Below are 19894 nucleotides of genomic sequence, written 5' to 3' on the forward strand. Positions count from 1 at the left end.
AAGATATGGCCTATAGGTTGACTAATACTACTTTTACACCATTGCCAAACTCAGCCATTAATTTTGGAGAACCTTTTTTCCTTGGGTCATGTCACATTTAGATGTTTAATAAGAGGCATGTTGTTGTTCAGTCGCTAAGTTGTGTCTGACTCTTTGCAACCCTACGGACTGCAACACGCCAGGCGTCCCTGTCCTCCACTGTCTCCCAGAGTCTGCTCCAACACATGTCCGTTGAGTCAGTGATGCCATCCAACCATCTCTGTTGCCCCCTTCTCCTTTTGCCTTCAGTCTTTCCCAGCATCAGGGTCTTTTCCAATGAGTTGGCTCTTCTCATCAGGTGGCCAAAGTATTGGAGCTTCAGCTTTGGCATCAGTCCCTCCAATGAATATTTAAAGGTTGATTTCTTTTAGGATTGACTGGTTTGATCTCCTTGCAGTCCAGGGGACTCTCTGCAGTCTTCTCCAACACCACAGTTCAAAAGCATCAATTCTAATAAGAGGGATAAGTTTTTATAATTGCATTCTCTAAATACAGGCTGTGATTTTGACATATAAAAGAATACTTTCATATGGAGAACATTATCAATTTTGAGAAGAAATTCTAAGTTGTAATTTTAATGTCAATTTCATGCAATTCTTTCTTTTAAGAAATTAGAGTGAGCAAACCTTAAGGCAAAAACAGCTTCATTAAATTCAGCCAAAAGGGATTTGTTGCATACAGCTGGAAAAGGTTGCTCTTGGTTGGTCTCTCAGAATTCTCAGTACAATGAATACAAGAAATTGAAAAAAAAAATTTTTTCCCACATTGTACCTAACTGAAAATACCCTGCCCCTGAAATAGGTCACTTAAATTTTTCTGTCTGGCTTTTATAATCACGGCTATTTCCCAGTGCCCCTTGTTGCTAGGAGAGTTTGTCAGGTAAGGTGTCTCAGTGCAGATTGTCTCACTTACCCCATGTTTTGAGTTGGTTGGAGAAGCAGCTGTGTGGAAAATGCCTCTTGATTCCATAGGAACAGTGGCAAGGATGTCAGGCTACCCTGGAATGATTTGTTTTTTTTTTTTCAATCTTTTACTTCTTAATGTTTTATTGTAGGAAATTTTAAGTATACTCAAAAGTAGAGAGAATAGTATAATGGATCCCGCTGTATCCAACATTCAGCTTCAATAATTATCAACATTCTTCCAGTTTTCCTTTTCACCTATTAACTTATGGCATGGCTCAACCATAATTCTGGTCCACCTACATGTAACTACAGTTTGTAGCATTACTTCCTTGGGGAAATGCATCCTGAATTCCTGCTCAGTACTGGAGGACCATCCTTTTTGGTTTTCTTCCAGGTGTCATCTATGGAGTGAGGAGAGAGGCGTGGGCATTATGAGTCTGAGGTTTCTCAAATCATGTTTGTTTTTTTTTTTAGAAGAGTAAGATATTAACCATGAAAAAATATCAATGCTAGATACCTTTTCATGTCCAAATTTTATGTGTCATGTAAAGTAAGATACAAAACCCATCGAAGATTGTTCTTACTGTGCAATAATTAGCCTTTAAGAATGAACTTTTTGCCATCCCCCCGAAGACAAGAGATTATCGGCAAGAGAGCCCCAGCATGTGAGCATGTTGGCTTCTTGGTGTCCCAGTGGCTCTTGTGAACTCTGTTTCATTCTGTCTCTCTATTCAGTAGTCTCCAGAATAGGTGGCTGAAGACACAACCCAAGAAGAAAATATTACAGTTTCTATTTGCATATGTATTTTTATTCTTTATCTGTAAGAGAGCAAATAAGCTTTACTAATATTTAATGTGCAGGTGACCATTTGTTGACCTTTGGTCAATATCCTTGGAAATTATCAAGAAGACTGTTTGAAATATGGATTTACGTCCATTATCATTAACAGTGAGCCTCACCCTAAAGTATATATATTGAACCTTGATGTGTCAGCTGAAGATAGGACAAAGCTGTTAGAAAGGAATAACTAAGTTAGTGAAAAGGCTAATTATTAAATATTTCTTCTTTTGCTTTTTATTACTGTTTTAAATTTTTACAAAAGCTGTATTTTATAAAAGCTGTATTAGAATATTTATGTATTGATAGTTTACAAGTAAATGTATATATTGTGAGTATTCGCAACAAAATTTAACTGATAGGATGTGTGAGCTAAAGCTGATTTACTAATTTATTTGCTTGCTAATCTGTTTTACAATTTCAACACTTGTTAATATGATTTAATGTTTATTGTGTATTGACATAAATCAGACCTTGATTATCTCATTGGTTCATCTGATATTCAATGTTATTTTTTTAATGTACATGGTTGTTATCTCCTACCTGTATCACCGTCTGCCAATGCAGATACCTGAATTTGCAAGCTGCCCCCAAAGACAGGAAAAACTAGGAGGACAACCATTCTCCCAGGCTGAGACTGTGGCTTTAACCCTGACTCCAGTGTGTCTGGTGACACTGCTGTGAAGGTGACCTTGAAGCCAGCAGTCAGAGGATGCAGATAGTATTGATGCTGGTGCTTTCCTCCCTTAATGGACTTTTTTTTTTTTTTTAAGATAATGTCTTCAAGCAGTATTTATTTTGAATGTTTTTTTTTTTCGCTTGAGCCTGTCATTCATAGTGTGAGTTCTGTGTCCGTAGTAGGTCTGTCTGTCTTTCGTGGTAAAATCAAATTAGCATTTAAAGTTTAGCAGACTGTTCCTGCCATATTCTCTAAGTCCATGATCTGTGATATTACGTTTTAACTGATGACTCCGGTTCTAAACCATTAATACATCAAAAAGGGTTGGAGCCTGGCAAAGTGAAAATCCTGCTTATGTTTTAGTCTGGGGGACAAAAGAAAAATAACCACATTTTTGTGTGCTTCAGAGATGATTTTCAGCAGCAGGGACCTCAGGTCCTGGCTCTATTCTTATGTTTAGGGTTTGCTCCTTCTCTGAAAGACAAGATGAAGGAATGATGCAGGGGCAGGCAGCCTTGCGGACAGCACAGCTGTGTGACAGCGGGATGTCGGCCCAGGCACTCCACATGCTGAAGACAGAAATCCCCATTGCTTCTTCAGGCCAAAGGGCTGGCGCATTTCTCTGGTCAGCTCAACGTCAAGCTGACGAAGAGAGCACTGGCCTTGACCTCCTGATTGGCACTATAACTGAAAGTGAGCCCAACAGTAGTTCTTCCAGAGTTTATTATTTTGCAAAAGGTTAATTGTAGCTTTTAATCTTCTCAAGTATTAAATGAGCCCCTTTATAGATTGTGGTTTGTACTTTCAGTCAGTCACAGCTTCTAAATCCAGCAGAGAATTGAAGAGAAACCCCTGACCTTTTACAGCTGGGATCACAGGACCAGTCTGTGGGCCAGACAGCTGCAGCCCAGTTGACTGCAGTCATTGTCCCCCCCAGCGGCCAGCCCTGTGTCTCCACGTTGACAGTTCCAGCGTCAGAAAGAAACAAGGCTTGTCTAAGACTCTCTAGTGTGGGTTGGGAGTGTCTCTGAGTTCTTTGCACACATGCATGCTAAGTCGCTTCAGTCATGTCCGACTCTGTGCAACCCCATAGATGGCAGCCCACCAGGCTCCGCTGTCCACAGGATTCTCTAGGCAAGAATACTGGAGTGGGTTGCCATTTCCTTCTCCACTGAGTTTTTTAGTTGAGCTGTTGAAATGGAATGAGTTACTAACTGTATCTCTTTCCTTTTATACCCACCCCCATGTCCCATAACAAGACAGAGTTGGAGAAAGATCTTACTTGGTAAGCAATTCAGGGTTCAGAACTTTAGAACAGCTGAGCAGTGGACAGTTGGTCACTATATGGGGAACACGATGAAGGCCCTGGAATTGCTGCGCTGCTCACAAGATTGGACATTTGGCTGCTTCGGTCTGGAAATTCTATGTATAGCTTCATCCAGGGAGTAGGTAAGGCCCCAGGAAAAAGTTAGCTGATTGCTGGTATCAGAAGGCAGTCATGGGACTTCTCTGGTGGTGCAGTGGTTAAGACTCCATACTTCCATTACTGGGGTTGCAGGTTCGATTCCTGGTTGGGGAACTAAGATCCCACATGCCACACGGCAAGGCCAAAACAATAAAAATGGGAAAAAAAATCTTTTATTCTGGGACTTCTCTGGTGGTCCCGTGGTTAAGAATCTGAGCTTCCTCTATAAAGGGGTGTAGGTTTAATCCCTGCTCAGGGAACTAAGATCCTACATGCCCCACGAGGCAGCCACACACAAAAAAGAAGCAGCCAGAGTTTGTACTGGGTAATTGCTTTCTGCATGGGCAACCTGGATCCAGGTTAGTAGGAGTGTATTCAGGGGCAGAACAGAGAACTCGGAGAGCAGTCGCGCCTGGCCGCCTGTTGACCTGAGCCTGCCAATGGCCAGTCTGCATCCCGGATGCCCGACAGTGTGGGTCAAGTGGCAGCTCTTGTGATTCTCTCGGGGTTTCCGGTCAAAGCTTGTGATGTTCCAGAGAGCCTTACGTGGGAGTGGGGACACCTGGGCTCCAGTCACAACACTGCTGTCTCTGATAAGTGTTAGAAAGTGTTAGTTGCTCAGTCGCGTCCTATTCTTTGCAACCCCATGGACTGTAGCCCTCCAGGCTTCTCTGTCCATGGAATTCTCCAGGCAAGAATAGTGGAATGGGTTGCCATTCCCTTCTCCAGGGGATCTTCCCGACCAAGGGATCAAACCTGGATCTCCTGCATTGCAGGCAGAATCTTTACCATCTGAGCCAACAGGCAAGTGGCTAATTCAATTTCCAGTCTGGAAAGCATGAACAGTTTTCACTCTTCTGTGTCTTTCTGAGTTGCTGCTTCTCTTATTCTATGCTCTTTGGTGCAGTTATGGTTTGATTTTCCTCTTTGGAAACAGTGACCAAGTCTTCTACTTCAAACTGAACCCTGCAGCTCCTGCTACTAAGTGTAGGATCTCAGCTCGTTCCTTTGCTTCTCTCCCTGAGCAGCCGCAGCTGTGCCTGCGGGCTGTGATGGGCACACCAATCTGTGCTGCTTACTTGTGCTTTACAAATTTTATTTAGTACTCACAGCCACCCTCTGAATTAGGCTGCATTTATGTATTCAGTCGGCAAACATTTGTTAACAACTATGGTTGTCCTGTGGAGTCTTTAGTTAAGTAAACCAGGCAGTTAGTGAGTGAAGGATAAAGGTAACAAAGAACAGAGTTTAGGGAGTCCAGGAAGCTTCCTGGGAAAAGCGATATCTTTGCTGTGACCCAGGGGTTGGGTAGATGTTAGCCAGGCTGAAGGTGGGGCTGTGCTGTGGAGATGGGGTAGGAGCCCAGACCTCAAAGGCAGACAGACTTGGTTTAAGTCCCAGATTTGCCGCTTCACAGACCAATTAAAAAAAACAAAAACAAAAAAACCCACTGTCTAAGCAAATCACTTAACCTGCCTCACCGCTTTCCTTACCTGCAGATTCTTAGGGAATTGGCAGAAGGAGATAATTCATGGGAAGGCCAGGATCATAATGTGAACTGAAATGCCAGCTTTTATAATGAATACCAATATTAGCAGTTTAAATATCATATGCATATGATTTGTTCCTTTTTTACATGCAGACTGTACCTCAGTAAAGTACTGTTGGGGCTTGCTTGGTGATCCATTGACTCAGACTCCAAACTCCTAATGCAAGGGGCCTGAGTTCAATTCCTGTTCGGGGAACTAGATCCCACATGCCCCAACTCTAGATCTCGAATGCCACAACTAAGACCTATCACAGCTAAATAAATAAATATTTTAAAAGTAGGTATATATTTTAAAATAAATTATGTACTGTTAGTGTGGAGAAAGTCATTCCGGCATGAGCCTAGTGAGGTGGGGACCAGGGAGGCATGAAGCCGGGAAGAAATGCCAGACCCTTTTACAGGTGAGAAGCCAAGGGTCTGAGGCTAAGCATCCTCCAGCCAGGCGGTCAGTGGTCACACCAGGATCAGAACCTATCTGTGCCACGCTCTTAGTGATTCTGCTGATGAATGTGGGGTGGTTTCCCTGCCTGTGTTTGGACCAGCAGCCTTTCATGTCATCAAGTAAAATCAAGGACCCAGACTCACTGAAGCTAACAAACGATCGTTCGCAGCAGGCATGCAGTTCAAATCCTGATTTGTGGGTTGTATTTATTCGGTTTTGGCAGCTGTGGACCTTAACCTCCGATATATTTTTAACACAAAGAAGAGAATGGTAGTGCCGGAAGGAAGAAGTATGAAGATAAAAGAGAAGGAGAAACCACAGGTGCCTTTGTACTTGGAGCGCAGCCTTGGGTGATTGTGAAAGGATGGGGGTTGGGAGAAGGAGGGTCAAGCCCACCCCAGTCCTAACTAGAAGAGGGAGTTAGCAGCCCCTCCGCTTTGGGAAAGCGTCTCCTGGGCTCTCTCCCTGGGCCTCCCGCTGCTTCTCTCTGCCATCCCTTTAGTGGGGCGGGCAGGGTCCTGTGGCTTTGGGGACTTGAAACCTGCCCCACATTCCTCAGAATCAGGCTGCTCCAGTGTTCCTGTAGCTTGGCGGGTGGCGGAGGGTGGTCTGTTCCTGTCAGAGCTGTCAGCGAAGAAGGACAACCACATCTCACCTCAGAGCTGTGGCCACATGGGCGGACACAGGCTGTGGCCCAGGGGAACTCTGGCGAGGGCTCAGGCCGTAGCTCAAGCGGCTTCATCGCGAGCCTGGCTTTGTGGCTAAACCAGTCCCCGAAGCACCTGGAAACAAACGGTTGCTCTCGTTAACCAAGTGTAAGAACTTGGCAAGGAAGAAAAACTGAGCAGCTGTTTGCTAGGGTAGTGCAAAGTGATGGTTCTTTGCCTGAGCAAGCCTATGAGCATGTCTGTGTCTCATCTTTTCTACCAAAAAGCAAAGGAATACGCTAAAAATGTTATGTACGTTTGTTCACAAGTTGAGTATCTTTTACTGGTCTTACAGAACTTCATGAGCTTTTAAATACTTTAGCCTGTTAGCTAGATTACTTTTGTTCTTATTCCTGAGTTTTTAGTATTTGATGTTAGCTTTTTAAAGGGGTTTTGAATTTCTAAAATAGCATGGTTCATCTGGAGATGGCTTAGAGTATCTTCTCATTTAATAATGTAAAGCAACTGCTAACACACAGCATAAACCTGCATTTATGGAAGTATCCACAAGAGGAAAGAGGAGTGTTTTGACCGTTCTGGTTGAGCCCAGTGCCTGGGTTTAAAAAGCTGGATCCCCAGAATTGGGCCTGGGCTGTCTGATAGCATAGGCAGCAGCCATGGGTGGGCACTGAGCACCGCACTGTAGCTGTTCTGAACGGAGCTGTTCTCGAAGTGCAGAACACACACCGGATTTTGAAGACTTAGTACAAAAAAAAGAATGTTTAGTGCAGTATTTACTACAGAGTTCTCTTAGTACAAGCAAAAGCCTTTTTTAATACTTTTTAATATTTATTACATGTTGAAGTGATCATTTGGGGGCTTCCATGATGATCCAGTGGCTAAGACTCCACACTCCCAATGCCAGGAGCCCTAGTTCGATCCCTGGTCAGGGAACCAGATCTCACGTGATGCAAGGAAGATACCGTGTGATGCAGCCGAGACCAAATAAATAAATATTTAAAAAGGAAATGATAATTGGTTATGTTGGGTTAATAAAATACATTGTTAAAATTAATTTCACCTGCTTTTTTCTCTTTTTGTGTGTCTGCTAGCCACTTTAAAATTACATGTTTCCATGATGCACATTTATGGCTCATATTGTATTTCCATTAGATAGTGAGTGCTTCCCTGGATAATTCCACATTTTCTGACCTAGGTAAGAAGAAATGAAAGCAATTGGAGAGAAAGTGAAAGTTGCTCAGTTGTGTCCTGCTCTTCGCAACACCATGGACTATGAAGTCCATGGAATTCTCCAGGCCAGAATACTGGAGTGGGTAGCCTTCCCCTTCTCCAGGGGATCTTCCCAACCCAGGGATCAAACCCAGGTCTCCTGCATTGCAGGTGGATTCTTTACCAGCTGAGCCATCAGGGAAGCCCAACTGAAGAGAAACAGTCAAATCTTGTATTCTTAAATTTCTCTTACTCATAAATAATCTGTCCAGACTTAGAAGTTTCAAAAAGGGAAGATCCTTTATACTCTTTCTCAGAGACTGTCCTATTATTTGAGATAACTTCACAATATAATGCTTGTCTTTTTTCCTTTCATACTTTTTGTCTGGTAACTGAATGGTAACTATAAGGCTGAGAATTTTATTAAAAATTTCAGAACCATGTTCATGCTATTGGCTTTTTTATATGTCTAGTATAATCTTACATAACTGGAAACTAATAAAAGGTCTTTTATATGGAGATGTGTGTGTTAGTCACTCAGTTGTGTCTGAGTCTTTGTGACCCCATGGACTCTTCTGTCCATAGGATTCTCAAGGCAAGAATAATGGAGTGGATTGCCATTTCCTTCTCCATTTATATGGAGATATTATTGGAAAGATGTTTGTCATATCAAATTATGATGATCAGGGACTTCCCTGGCAGTCAGGTGGTTAAGATTCGCCTTCCAGTGCAGGGGGGTGCGGGTTTGATCCCTGCTCCTGGAGCTTAAATTCCTTATGTCTCATGGCCAAAAAAAAACAGAACTTAAAACAGAAGCAATATTGTAATGAATTCAGTACTTAAGAAAAAGCAATCCCAGGTGGGAACCGTGTGGCCAAATGGTTCATAAATGACACTGATAACTAGTTGCCATTTTAGTTTCATAGTCCTTCCTTGACCATTAGACCTTCTTAAGCACCAGCCCATCTTTCCCTCCCTCCATGGATTCTTCTTGGTTTTAGTAACATTGCAAATAAACATAACCTAGCCTTGAGCATGACTCTGAAGCAGCCCTGAAGAAATCAGATCTGCTTCAACTTTTCTTTTAATCTAGTTGCCTTTAGGATTTTAAGCGTAGTAAACCTGTTATACGTAAGAAAGTATTTTCTGCAACCAAATTGGATAAAAAAGAGAACTATGGATCATATGTCAGGATATCTTTAGTGAAGAAGGTTTGTGTTTAAAAAGACAAAGAAATATATTTATAGAAAACTCTACCGAACAATAGCAGAAAGCATATTTTTTATAGTGTCCATGAACCAGTCCCCAGATAGAAGATATTCTGGGCCATAAAACAAACCTTAACAAGTTTAAAAGAACTGAAATTACACAAAGCACATTCTCTGATTCTAATGGAAATAAACTAGAAATCAATAACAGAAAAATATCTGAAAATTTCCCAGATATTTGGAAAACACACTTCTGATTAGCCATGGGTCCAAAGGTAGTCACAAGGGAAAGTAGAAAATATTTTTAACTGAATGAAATTGAAAATACAGCAAATCAAGAATTGGAGCTGACACAGTGCTTAGAGAGAAATTAATAGTATTAAATGATTATATTAGGAAGAAATATATGTATCAGGACTGAAGGAGAGAACATCACTTTAGACTCTATAGTAATTAAAAGAATAAGAGAGAAATACTACAAACAACATTATGTCCAGAAGCTAGAAAACTAATGAAATAGACAAATTTCCTTATAAAGTATCAAAGCTCATGCAATAAGAAATAGATAACCTGGATAGTCCAATAGTAACTAAAGAAATTGAATTCATAGTTTAAAACCTTTCTATAAAGAAAAGTTCAGACCTACATGGCTTCCATAGCAAATTTACCAAACCTTTAAGGAAGAAATGTTATTTCTATACAGACTCTTCCAGAAAATAGAAGGAACAGTTCTCAACTCATTTTATGAGGCTAGATAATACCAAAAGATATTGCAAAGGCAAAACAAAACAACAAACCTTCCCTCATGCACTGGGACAAATGAACAAAACACCAGCAAACCAAATTCAACAATGTATAAATATAATAGTGTTGCGCTGGTAAACTGGCTCCCCACTTGGTGGGGGAAGCCCTCTTTATATGGATTTCCTTGATGTGAATCTCCCACCATGACCAATTGGCAAGTTCAGGGACCAACATAAGGTCCCTGAATGTAGAGTTGGAAAAAGATGTATGGTATCAGCTCTCGTGAGCTCGTATAATCCAACTTGAGCACATCATGGCCCATGCATAATTTTCACAAGAGTGCAAACTGTTCAACATTCAAAAATCAGTGAATGGACTTCCCCATAATAATAGACTGAAGAAAAAGGCAAACTGTGAACCAAAAATTGCAGTTAGTTCTGTACTAAGCAAAATAAGCCCACCCAAGCTGATGCTCTGACAGTGCACTGCACTTCAGACCTTCCAGTGCTCCTGTATCACTTGTCCCCTTTTTTTGCATCATTGCTTTGATTATTGCCCTTTCTTTTCAAACACCTAGATTACACCCTCTTCCCATGGCAACTGCTTGCTCATCCAGCATTTTATAAATAGATGCAATGACTCATTGGAAGGATGGAGAAATATCCCTAGCTCATGTGAAAGATCTGAAGTGTATAAATCTATATAATTGGCTCTTAAATTTCATACACACACACACACACACACACACCCCCAATGACAAAGAGGTGTATTTGTCTGTTTTTATTTCCAGTCACGTGCTCAGGATACTCTTTGTGAGGACTTTTTTTTAATGGTTACTCTAGTGGGGTCGTGGAATGGTGAAATGAGGACCGATTCTTCTCTACTGTTTTGGGAGTACCTTTGGGTCAAGAATCTTGTTCTTTTAAAAATCTGTGTATCAACTCCTGACACACTACTTGGCATGTAGATTCAGTGAATGTTTTGATGAACTGATGAAAGAATAAAACAGAATTTTGAAAATCCCTCACTTGTCAAGGATCTCAATTCAAGATTTTAGTGTGAGACTCAAATACTCACCATGGAAATGGCTATTCCTTGAATGACAACCCCAACTCCAGTGTGGTGATCTTCAGCATTTTTCTGCTTATTTTAAAGACATTTATGAAATGAGAGTGGGAACATAGTAATTAAAATTCACTAAAGAACTTCATTTAAAGGGATTTGGGTCACCCATATCATCCGAAAAAGTACTGTGGGGCTGGCAGTGTAAAATGGTGAATACTGACTGCAGCTAAAACCAGCTTTAGCACAATTTTATTGTGTGTAACGGTGTTGTGTATTGCCTGTACAGTTCAACATGTTTGCTCTTGGGACTTCTTTGGTGGGCCAGTGGTTAAGAATCTGCCTTCCATTGCAGGGGATGTGGGTTTAATCCCTGGTCAGGGAACTAAGATCCCATGTGCCCCGGGGCAGCTAAACCCTTGCACTGCAAACTACTGAGCCCTTGCTCTAGAGCCCATGCTGTGCCACACGAGAAGCCCAAGCACCACAGTGAAGACCCAGCACAGCCTATATATATATACACACACGTACATATACACACACACATATATATATATATGTTTGCTCTTTGTATTCATATGTGGATTTTTAAACTTATATTAATGGGTAGGGGGAACCTGGAACACAACTTTAAAAGTTACTGTGTCTTTGAATTTTGATGTATTGTTGATCGTATCTGTGATTTATTTAATGCCTCTTTTTTTTTTTTTGAAATAGCATATGTATAAGTGCAATTTATTTATTTGTTTTTATATTTTATTTATTTATTTTTGGTTGCACTGTGTCTTCGTTGCTGCATGCGGGCTTTCTCTAACTGGCGAGTAAGGGCTTCTCTTGTTGCGGAGCACAGGCTCTAGAAGGAGAGCTTCAGTAGTTGTGGTGCACGGGCTTAGTTCTGCTAGGCATGTGAAATCTTCCCAGACCAGGGATTGAACCTGCATCCCCTGCATTGGCAGGCAGATTCTTAAGCACTGCGCCGCCAGGAAAGTTCTATTTAATGCCTAACTCTTGATCATCCACTTTACTATATGATTTCACTGAGATATAAATGGGGAATGGTACGGTAACATGAGTTAATATGGTCTGTGAAATCTCAAAGATTGTTTTCAGGCTGGCTGAGAAATGGATGTGTCTGGTTAATTAAGAAGAACAGATTGGGTGGGATCACTCATCCTCAGAGGAGGTCAGGGTGAGAGACTTACATTTACATCAAAATAACTTTTAAGTTTCCTGATTTGCTTACCAGCGTCAAAAAAAAGAAGGAAACCTTTAATTATTTAGGAAAATGGACATTGTCTTTTCCTGCCTGAATCCGGGTTTTTAGTTATCAAAAACATATCAAATTACTCCTCAGCACTGATTATCCTTCAAGCTAAGCAACTTGTCTCAACAGTCTCTTGTCATCAATAAGTTAGTACTTGCCTCATTGTCAAGTTTGGCTTCAGTGAATACTGAATACCGAAGTGGCCATCGTTTTCATACTGAGTCAGATGTCTGTTTATTCTCATTTTATTAATGGAAGATTTTCTCCATCAGGGATGGATGAATGAGATTTACAACTATGATCCAGAAACTTACCATGCGACTTTGACACATTCAGTCTTTGTTCGACTTGAGGGTGGGACCTTGAGACTTTCAAAGCCCAATAAAAATATATCCAGAAGGGCAAGCTACAATGAAACAAAACCAGAGGTCACCTACATCAGCCAGAAAATCTATGACCTCTCGGACAGCAAGGTGAGCCTAATTTTGGAAGCTTAGATGAATGAAAAGCATTTGGAATCTTGAATGCTTTGCTGTATTTTTTTCATTTAAAAAGGTTGTGTGTGTTTTTAAAGTATTAGTCTAATTTAGAGCAGTACCTGTCAGACGTTAATATGCATATGAATTACCTGAGTGTCTTTTAAAATGCAGAATCTGATTCAGCAACTATGAGGGGACCCTGAGAGCCTGCATTTTTGTGAGCTCCCAGGTGATATCTATGCTGCTAATCCACGGACCACACTTTGAGAAGCAAAGGCATCATACACCCTTCTGACTTGGAGAGTTAATTTTTTTGGTCAGACAAAAAGTCACATGTTACAGTGCTGGCTAATAACTAATGGAGGCCCTATAAATCTGGAGATTATGGATATATATGCAAAATAACCACATTTTGTTAAAAGTATGACATACTTCTGTTCTTGAGAAATGTAAATTATTTGTTATTCCAAAAAGCTGTAGGTTCTCTATTCTTCTTAAAACTCTCGTGCATGATCTTTGAGTTTCCCCAAAATTGCAGAAGTTTTTAAAAGTTTTTTTTTTTTATAAATTCATTCTTAACTTGAGGTTGATTAACTTGAGCTTCCTGTCAAGATCTAGTTTGATAAATTCTTTTTTTTTCCCTCCTCGGCTTAAGTTTGGCCCAGGGTCATTAAATTCAGTTCATATTCAGACTTAATTGATGATAATCCTCTAAATAGTTATTGTGCTACTGTTACCTGAAAATCATAGATATTTATAACTGTCAAAGTTCTTGAACATCTCCTTTCTGGACTTACTTTGAAGAAAAAGTCATTTCTAGAAATTCTAGTTTCAAGGGTTCGCATGCCACAGCTAAAGATCCCGTGTGTTGTAACTAAGACCTGACAGTCAAATAAATAATAAATAAATATTCTAAAAAATTACAGTTTCTCTAGTCGTGTTATGGACAGATGGCAGTTCTTTTACATTCATCATTTTAGTCAAAAGTGACTATGACGTCTGCATTTGTGCTCTGCACAGTAGTAGTGCTCATCATAGCCAATTCTTAATTTAGCATGTAAATCATTTCCCTTTCTCCGTAGGTTTATCTTGTGCCTAAAAGTTTGGCTCGAAAACGAATCTGGAATAAAAAGTACCCCATTTGTATTGAGCTTGGTCAACAAGATGACTTTATGTCTAAGGCCCAGACTGACAAAGAGACTTCTGAAGAGAAGCCACCACCTGATCGGGAGCTGGGAGGCGAGGACCCTAAGAAGCTGCCCCACCCTCCGGAGGGAACACGATCTGGCCATCGAGATCAGATACTCTATCTCTTTGGGAGAACTGGCCGAGAAAAAGAGGAGTGGTTTAGGAGGTTTATTCTGGCATCTAAGCTGAAGTCAGAAACCAAGAAGCCACCACCTGGTGTCTCTGGAAGTAAACCAGGTAATGACATGTGTGCTAAATGCTTATGTATTTTTAAAGGGCCTGTGAGTGGATTGAGAGAGATTCCCAGGTAGGAAGGAGGCCCACCCTGACTTGATGACTGTCTGCCACCTAAGGTGTGTCCAGGGGTCATTTGCCTTCTAGGCTGCTCACTGCGGTACTCTGTACCAAAACATTGAACCAGCGATGGAAATATTTATAGACTTGTATTTTTTTTGTCTTTGCTGGTTCCTTAAGGATTCAGTTTATTTTTACATCTTGAGGCTCCTCTGAGAGAGGCAGCAGCAGCAGAACCCTAGTTGTAATAAGAAGGCTGGTGAGAAGGCGGCTCGTGCTCTCAAGCTCCTGGCCTTCAGCATGGCCTCCATGCCCAAGACCACCATCCAAGTGCCAGAATCCTTGGGCTCCTGACTCGCTGCGTTTGTCTCAATCACCAGGTCCCTGTGCTCATTTCCTGTCCCTCTGTCCCATGTACTTTGCTTGGAACGTCGCTGACTCTCTCACTGTCCTCCAGACAGTGCCCGGAGGACACTGTCTTTGCTTTCTGCGACCTGTCTTTGCTTTTGGCATATGCTGTTCCCTCTACCTGGCTTGCTGTTCCCCACCTGGGCCGGGAAAATTGCCAACTATTTTTTCAAGGGGCAGTCCAGAGGTTACTGCCTGTGGAGGTCAGTGCTGGGGGACGTGCCTCTCAGCTCTCCCTATGCTTCCCAGTCGTGCTTCAGTTACCGTGCTTATTTCAGAAAACTGTGATTTATTTGCCTGGGTGCCTGAGTTCAAGGGCAGTTATTGTGTATGTCTTAATCTTTTTCTTAATGTGGAGTTGGCCCAGAGAAAGTGCTTGATTAAAAAAACGTGTTGAATGAATGAATGAATGAAAGATGGTGTGTTTTTCCATCCACAGACTTATGGCAGTTCCAGTTAGCTTTTTCTGCCCCCTTTCCATGTGCCCCTGGGAGGTGTGTCAGTCCTTCATTTGACCCTAACAAGTTACCAGGAAGAAAAACGGGTACCTACCAGATATGTATCATGGCTCCCATTACTCCGAATCATCTTGAAGAAAAATAAAAATTCTTCTAAAAAATGACGTATCATTAGAATGGAGGGTGTCTTTCAGGCTGGGAAGTAGCCTTATATTTTTTGAACAGTGATTGGTAACATGTTAGCCACTTTTCGGCTGAGCCCATTGGAGTACGCCCTGTGTTGCATTTCCCTTGCCGTTGCCCCCTTCATCTGCGTCAACAGCCATCTCTTCTTGCCCCAGGGATTTTGCCCTCACACAGCCGACACAGCAGCCCCTCGGGACACTTGACCCACAGCCGCAGCAGCAGCAAAGGCAGCGCGGATGAGCTTGTGGCCCAGCCGAAGCAGAAGGAGCTGGTGGGCGGCGTGCGGCAGAAGATGCTTCTGGACTACAGCGTGTACATGGCCAGGTGTGTCCCCCAGGAAAACCGGAGCCCCCAGAGGAGCCCTGTGCTGAGCGCGGAGAGCAGCCCCACCACGGGGAAGAAGGTAAAGCTGGCTGCCCTGGCTTGGCTGTCCTACGTGTAAACTCAGGTCTTCATACTTTAGCCCTTTGAGTGCCTCTTCTGTACCAGGCCCTGTTCCAGGCACTGGGGACACAGTGATGAACCAGACAGATGAGGGCCATGCTCTTAGGGAGCTGGAACTCTAGTCTGGGAGACAGTGCGCGTTGAACATCGGATGCCGATAAGGATTAAAATAAAGCCAAACAAGGGAGAATGGGAAGTGGCCAGAATGGCTACTTTAGATTGATGGTCTAGGAGGGCCTCTTTGAGGATGCGACACTTGGGCAGAGCCTTGGCCAGAGTGAGGAAGCAAGCCCTGTGATCTGTGTGGGGGGAGCATTCCAGGTGTGGGAACCAGAAGGTTCAGAGGCCCCAAAGCAAGGATGTGGCTGCAGTGTTCAGGGAACCGCCGTGAGGTCGGCGTGAGTGGCAGTGAGTGAGGGACAGAGGCAGGGCCTCCTCAGGTCAGCTCCTCATCAGTCAGATCATGGGAGGCCCTGGGAGGGCTTTGAGCAGGGCATAATGTTGATCTGATTTGAGTTTGAAAGATACGTGGCTCTCATGGAGAGGGGGCGGAGGAGGAAGAGGGTGGATGGGAGGTGATGGTGGCAGCCGAGAGTGGGGCTGAGATTGAAGGGTCACAGCAGGGGTGAGATGCAGCTGCCTTTGGGAGACTCTTGGAGGGAGCTGGCTGGGTTTGCGGGTGAATTCCATGCAGGATTGAGAGAATCAGAGCAGTCAGAGGTTACCCCTGAGCATTTGATCTGAGCAGCTGGGTGATCATTAGGGAAATTCACAAAATCATTAGCAATAGAGGTCTAATTCTTCAATAACCATTGTATTCTCAACTTCTCAGACTCCTCAGCTTTCTCCAGGGCTTTTAAAGGTTTACCATCAGCATTATTTGCACAGTATTAGTATAACAAGCTGGACATTGACTTGAGAGCATTTGTGATTAATATAAGTTGCCATCTGCCAGATTCTGCTAGATCCTTTAATAGAATTACTCTGATCCCTTGAACAGTCTTGCCAACCAGCTAGTACTCGCTCCATTTTGTAGGTGGAGAGACCCAACCTCACAGAAGTTAAGTAGGTTAATTTCACAGTTGCTCAGTGATGAAGTGCTCCAAACCTGATCTGAGTCTCTGAGGCCCTCTGGCTGCCAGGACTGCCTTCTTGGTGGTTCATTCTCAGACTGTGCTCGACTGCAGGCCTCCAGCCACTCAGGTTCTGAGGCACAGCCTCCACCTGTGGAGCAGGACGAGGCCATGTTCAGTTGCTAAAGTGTTTGACCTCTGATCAGATGACTGTGTTTCTGTTCACCAGAAGCATCTGGGGCCTTCCTCTTTGTGCCTTCAGCCTTTATTTCTCCTGTTGACCCTCTTCACTATGGCAGAGGCCCCAGAACTTCCCTTAGCCTACTCTGTCAGGACCAAAAAAGACCGTACATATGCCTTTGCTGGCCTCTGACCCACTGCTTGCACCTCTGACTTCATTTACCAGCTAGAGTGGGAAGTAGGCTTCCTGCTAAGCTAGGGTGGGATCATATACAACTGTTCCAGAAACGTCCTGTTTACCACTGACTCCCACTCCCCTACCCCAGTCCTCTTTCTCCCTGGGTAGTCAGCTGTCTTGACCCCCACCAGACTCAGGAGGATCAGGAGGAGAACTGTGTGATGTAAGAAAATGATCTACTAAGTAAATGCTTGCTTTTTAAAAAGGAGTTCTGTAAATTAACAGTTTTAGAACATCGTTTCCTCGGTATGTGTTTGCATGTGCTTGTTCTCTCATGTCGTCTCTGGGGTTTGTGGGAGGCCCTGCGGGCGCACAGCCCAGGCCCTGACCTAGCGCTGCTGTTGCTAACCTTTCTTCCAGGCACTTTAGCGCTACCCCTTTAGGCACCAAGATCTTTTTTCATCTTCTGCGCCTGATAAAGATCTCTGAAAACCACATGGCACTTCCTGGCCCCCTTAGGCAGAGCAGGCAGGGATGATTTCATCTTTCCTTGCTGATTTAAAGACTCAGTACAACACATGGAAATTCAGGCTGTGGTCTGGCGAGGCCACCGAGTTCAGGCCTTTCACCCCAGACCCCAGACTCTGCAGCATTTTCTGTCCGCTGTCAGCTGGCTGGTGTTGGTGTGTGTCCTAGTTGCCCTTCCTCCAGTGCTTATCCTCGTCTCCCACCCTTCCCCTTGATTTACTGATTCTCATCTGCTCGAGCTAGGAAACCACAGAGAACCACAACTGTGTGAACAGAGACAACTATCTTTGAAAGAGGGGCTTTTGAAGAAAGTGCAGGAGGGTTAGTGCTGGGCTTCCACATCTACTTGGCTGGCCTGAAGCACATGTTGGCTATGTCCTGGCTCTCAGGGGTGGTCTGATAGTAGAGATGGTTGTGAATAGGCATAGGTGTGTGTGTTAGTTATCTATTGCTGTGTAACAAACAGCCCCAAATGGGGTAGCTTAAAACAATAGCAATGATTTATTTTGCTCACAAATTCATAATTTCACCAGGCCTTGCAGTAAGGCTTTCTCTCTGCTCCATGCAGTGACAGATGGGGAGGCTGGACTCAGGGCTGGAGGACCTGCTTCCAAGATGGCGCTCGCACGGCTTGCGTGTAGATGCCAGGTGGTGGCTGGGAGTTCAGACTGAGGGCCTCAGTTCTTCTCCTTGTGGCCTGGGCTTCCTTCATTGTGGCGGCTGGGTTCTAAGCACAAGTGTCCCTAGAGAAAAAGACAGGTGGACACTGTACTGCCTTTCATGACAGTAAAAGTATGACTAATCTCGGAAGTAAAATAATGTCACTTCCTTCCTGCGCTGTTAGTCAGAGTAGTCAAAGAGCCCAGAGGGGCATAGATTGTACCTTTTGCTGCTGCTAAGTCACATCAGTCGTGTCCGACTCTGTGTGACCCCATAGATAGCAGCCCACCAGGCTCCCGTCCCTGGGATTCTCCAGGCAAGAATACTGGAGTGGGTTGCCATTTCCTTCTCCAGTGCATGAAAGAGAAAAGTGAAAGTGAAGTCGCTCAGTCACGTCTGACTCTTTGAGACCCCATGGACTGTAGCCTACCAGGCTCCTCCGTCCATGGGATTTCCCAGGCAAGAGTACTGGAGTGGCAGATTCTTAGAAGAGCATTGCACCGTTTTTGGGAAATAAGATATGCTACAGTATTTATTCCTGTACTCCTTTTGTTACTTTTCAGGCTTTTCTGTTCAGTGGAGATAGTTCTTTACTAGTTTCATTTCTCTTTAAATTTTGCGATTTGAGCAAATGAGGACCTTCCCCCAACCCCATCTTTGATTTTCCTTTCTATTCTTTGCCTGTGAAGTGTTCGCATGGTTCCCAAAACCAAAGCTGTACAAAGCCGTACTCAGAAAAGTGCCATCTCCCCTACCCTATTCATTCATGCCATCCTCCCCACCCCCACTCTCACCCCAGCAGTGAACCAGTCTCCTTAGTCTCTGGCTCATCCTCTCTGGGTTCATTTCCCCTCCTTTCTTACACAGAGGGTGTCCATGCTAAGGATACTCTTTCGCATGCTTTTTTCACTCACCGGTACACTCTGGAAATCACTCCACATCAGTTCTTAGGTATCTTCCCTTGCTCTTGTTTTTTTTTTAAAACAGCCATGAAGACTGACTTTATTGTGTTAATGTTCTGTAGTATATTCAGTCTCTTATAAGCATATAAGATGGTTTATGATATTTTGCAGTTACAAACTGCAGTGAATAACTTTGTGGCCATGTGTATTTTTGTATTATTGGGGATACAGCTTCACAATGAAATCTTAGCAGGATGTCAAAATGTAAACTCACATGTAGTTTTGTTACGTATTGCCAAATTCCCCTCCATAAGGGTTGCACCAGTGTTCATTCCCACTGGTCACAAGAATGCCTGTTTCCTCACAGTTTCATCAAGTGTGGACCTTTCAGATGTGGTCATTTGTACACATCCTTCCTGCCCAAGATGGCCAGGGTATTTCTTTGGTTCATGTTGCCTCTGCTCTCACGAGTCCAGGAGGGACTGAAGGACCTCTGAGACTCAAGGGGACCTTGGACATCTCTTCAGGTTACACTGTCACTCCATCAGTGTGGGCCACCACCCGCACGCTTACCCCAGGTCACACGTCCTTCCCCTTCTGTTTGGGGAGCTTGGGACACAGCTCCAACCTTTGCCTCGGCCTGCTGCTGCCTCTGACAGGCCATGTTCAAAGCCTTCCTCACCCGGAGGGCTCCAGACCTAATGGCAGTCAGTGTCCACACACTTGGCCTCCTTTCTCACACATTGCCCAGTGCTGAGCTGGGTCAGGAGGTGAGTGAGGCCGCAGGTGCTCAAGAGCCAAACCCGTGTTAAAAATACCCAGTGATAATTAGTAAATATAGACT

General features: G+C 43.5%; 1 protein-coding gene across 5 annotated transcripts in view; it reads left to right on the forward strand.

The window, feature by feature from the left end:
* Positions 1-19894, forward strand: part of TEX2 (testis expressed 2) — a 109622-nt gene that overhangs the window by 53698 nt on the left and 36030 nt on the right. For all 5 annotated transcript variants that reach the window (XM_070479790.1, XM_070479791.1, XM_070479788.1 and 2 more), the window contains exons 3-5: positions 12345-12545; positions 13634-13976; positions 15241-15488. In XM_070479790.1, coding sequence (XP_070335891.1) covers positions 12345-12545; positions 13634-13976; positions 15241-15488 — 792 coding nt within the window. The remainder of the gene's footprint in view (positions 1-12344; positions 12546-13633; positions 13977-15240; positions 15489-19894) is intronic.

This window comes from Odocoileus virginianus, chromosome 17 (assembly GCF_023699985.2).
Source record: "Odocoileus virginianus isolate 20LAN1187 ecotype Illinois chromosome 17, Ovbor_1.2, whole genome shotgun sequence".
Classification (NCBI taxonomy): domain Eukaryota; kingdom Metazoa; phylum Chordata; class Mammalia; order Artiodactyla; family Cervidae; genus Odocoileus; species Odocoileus virginianus.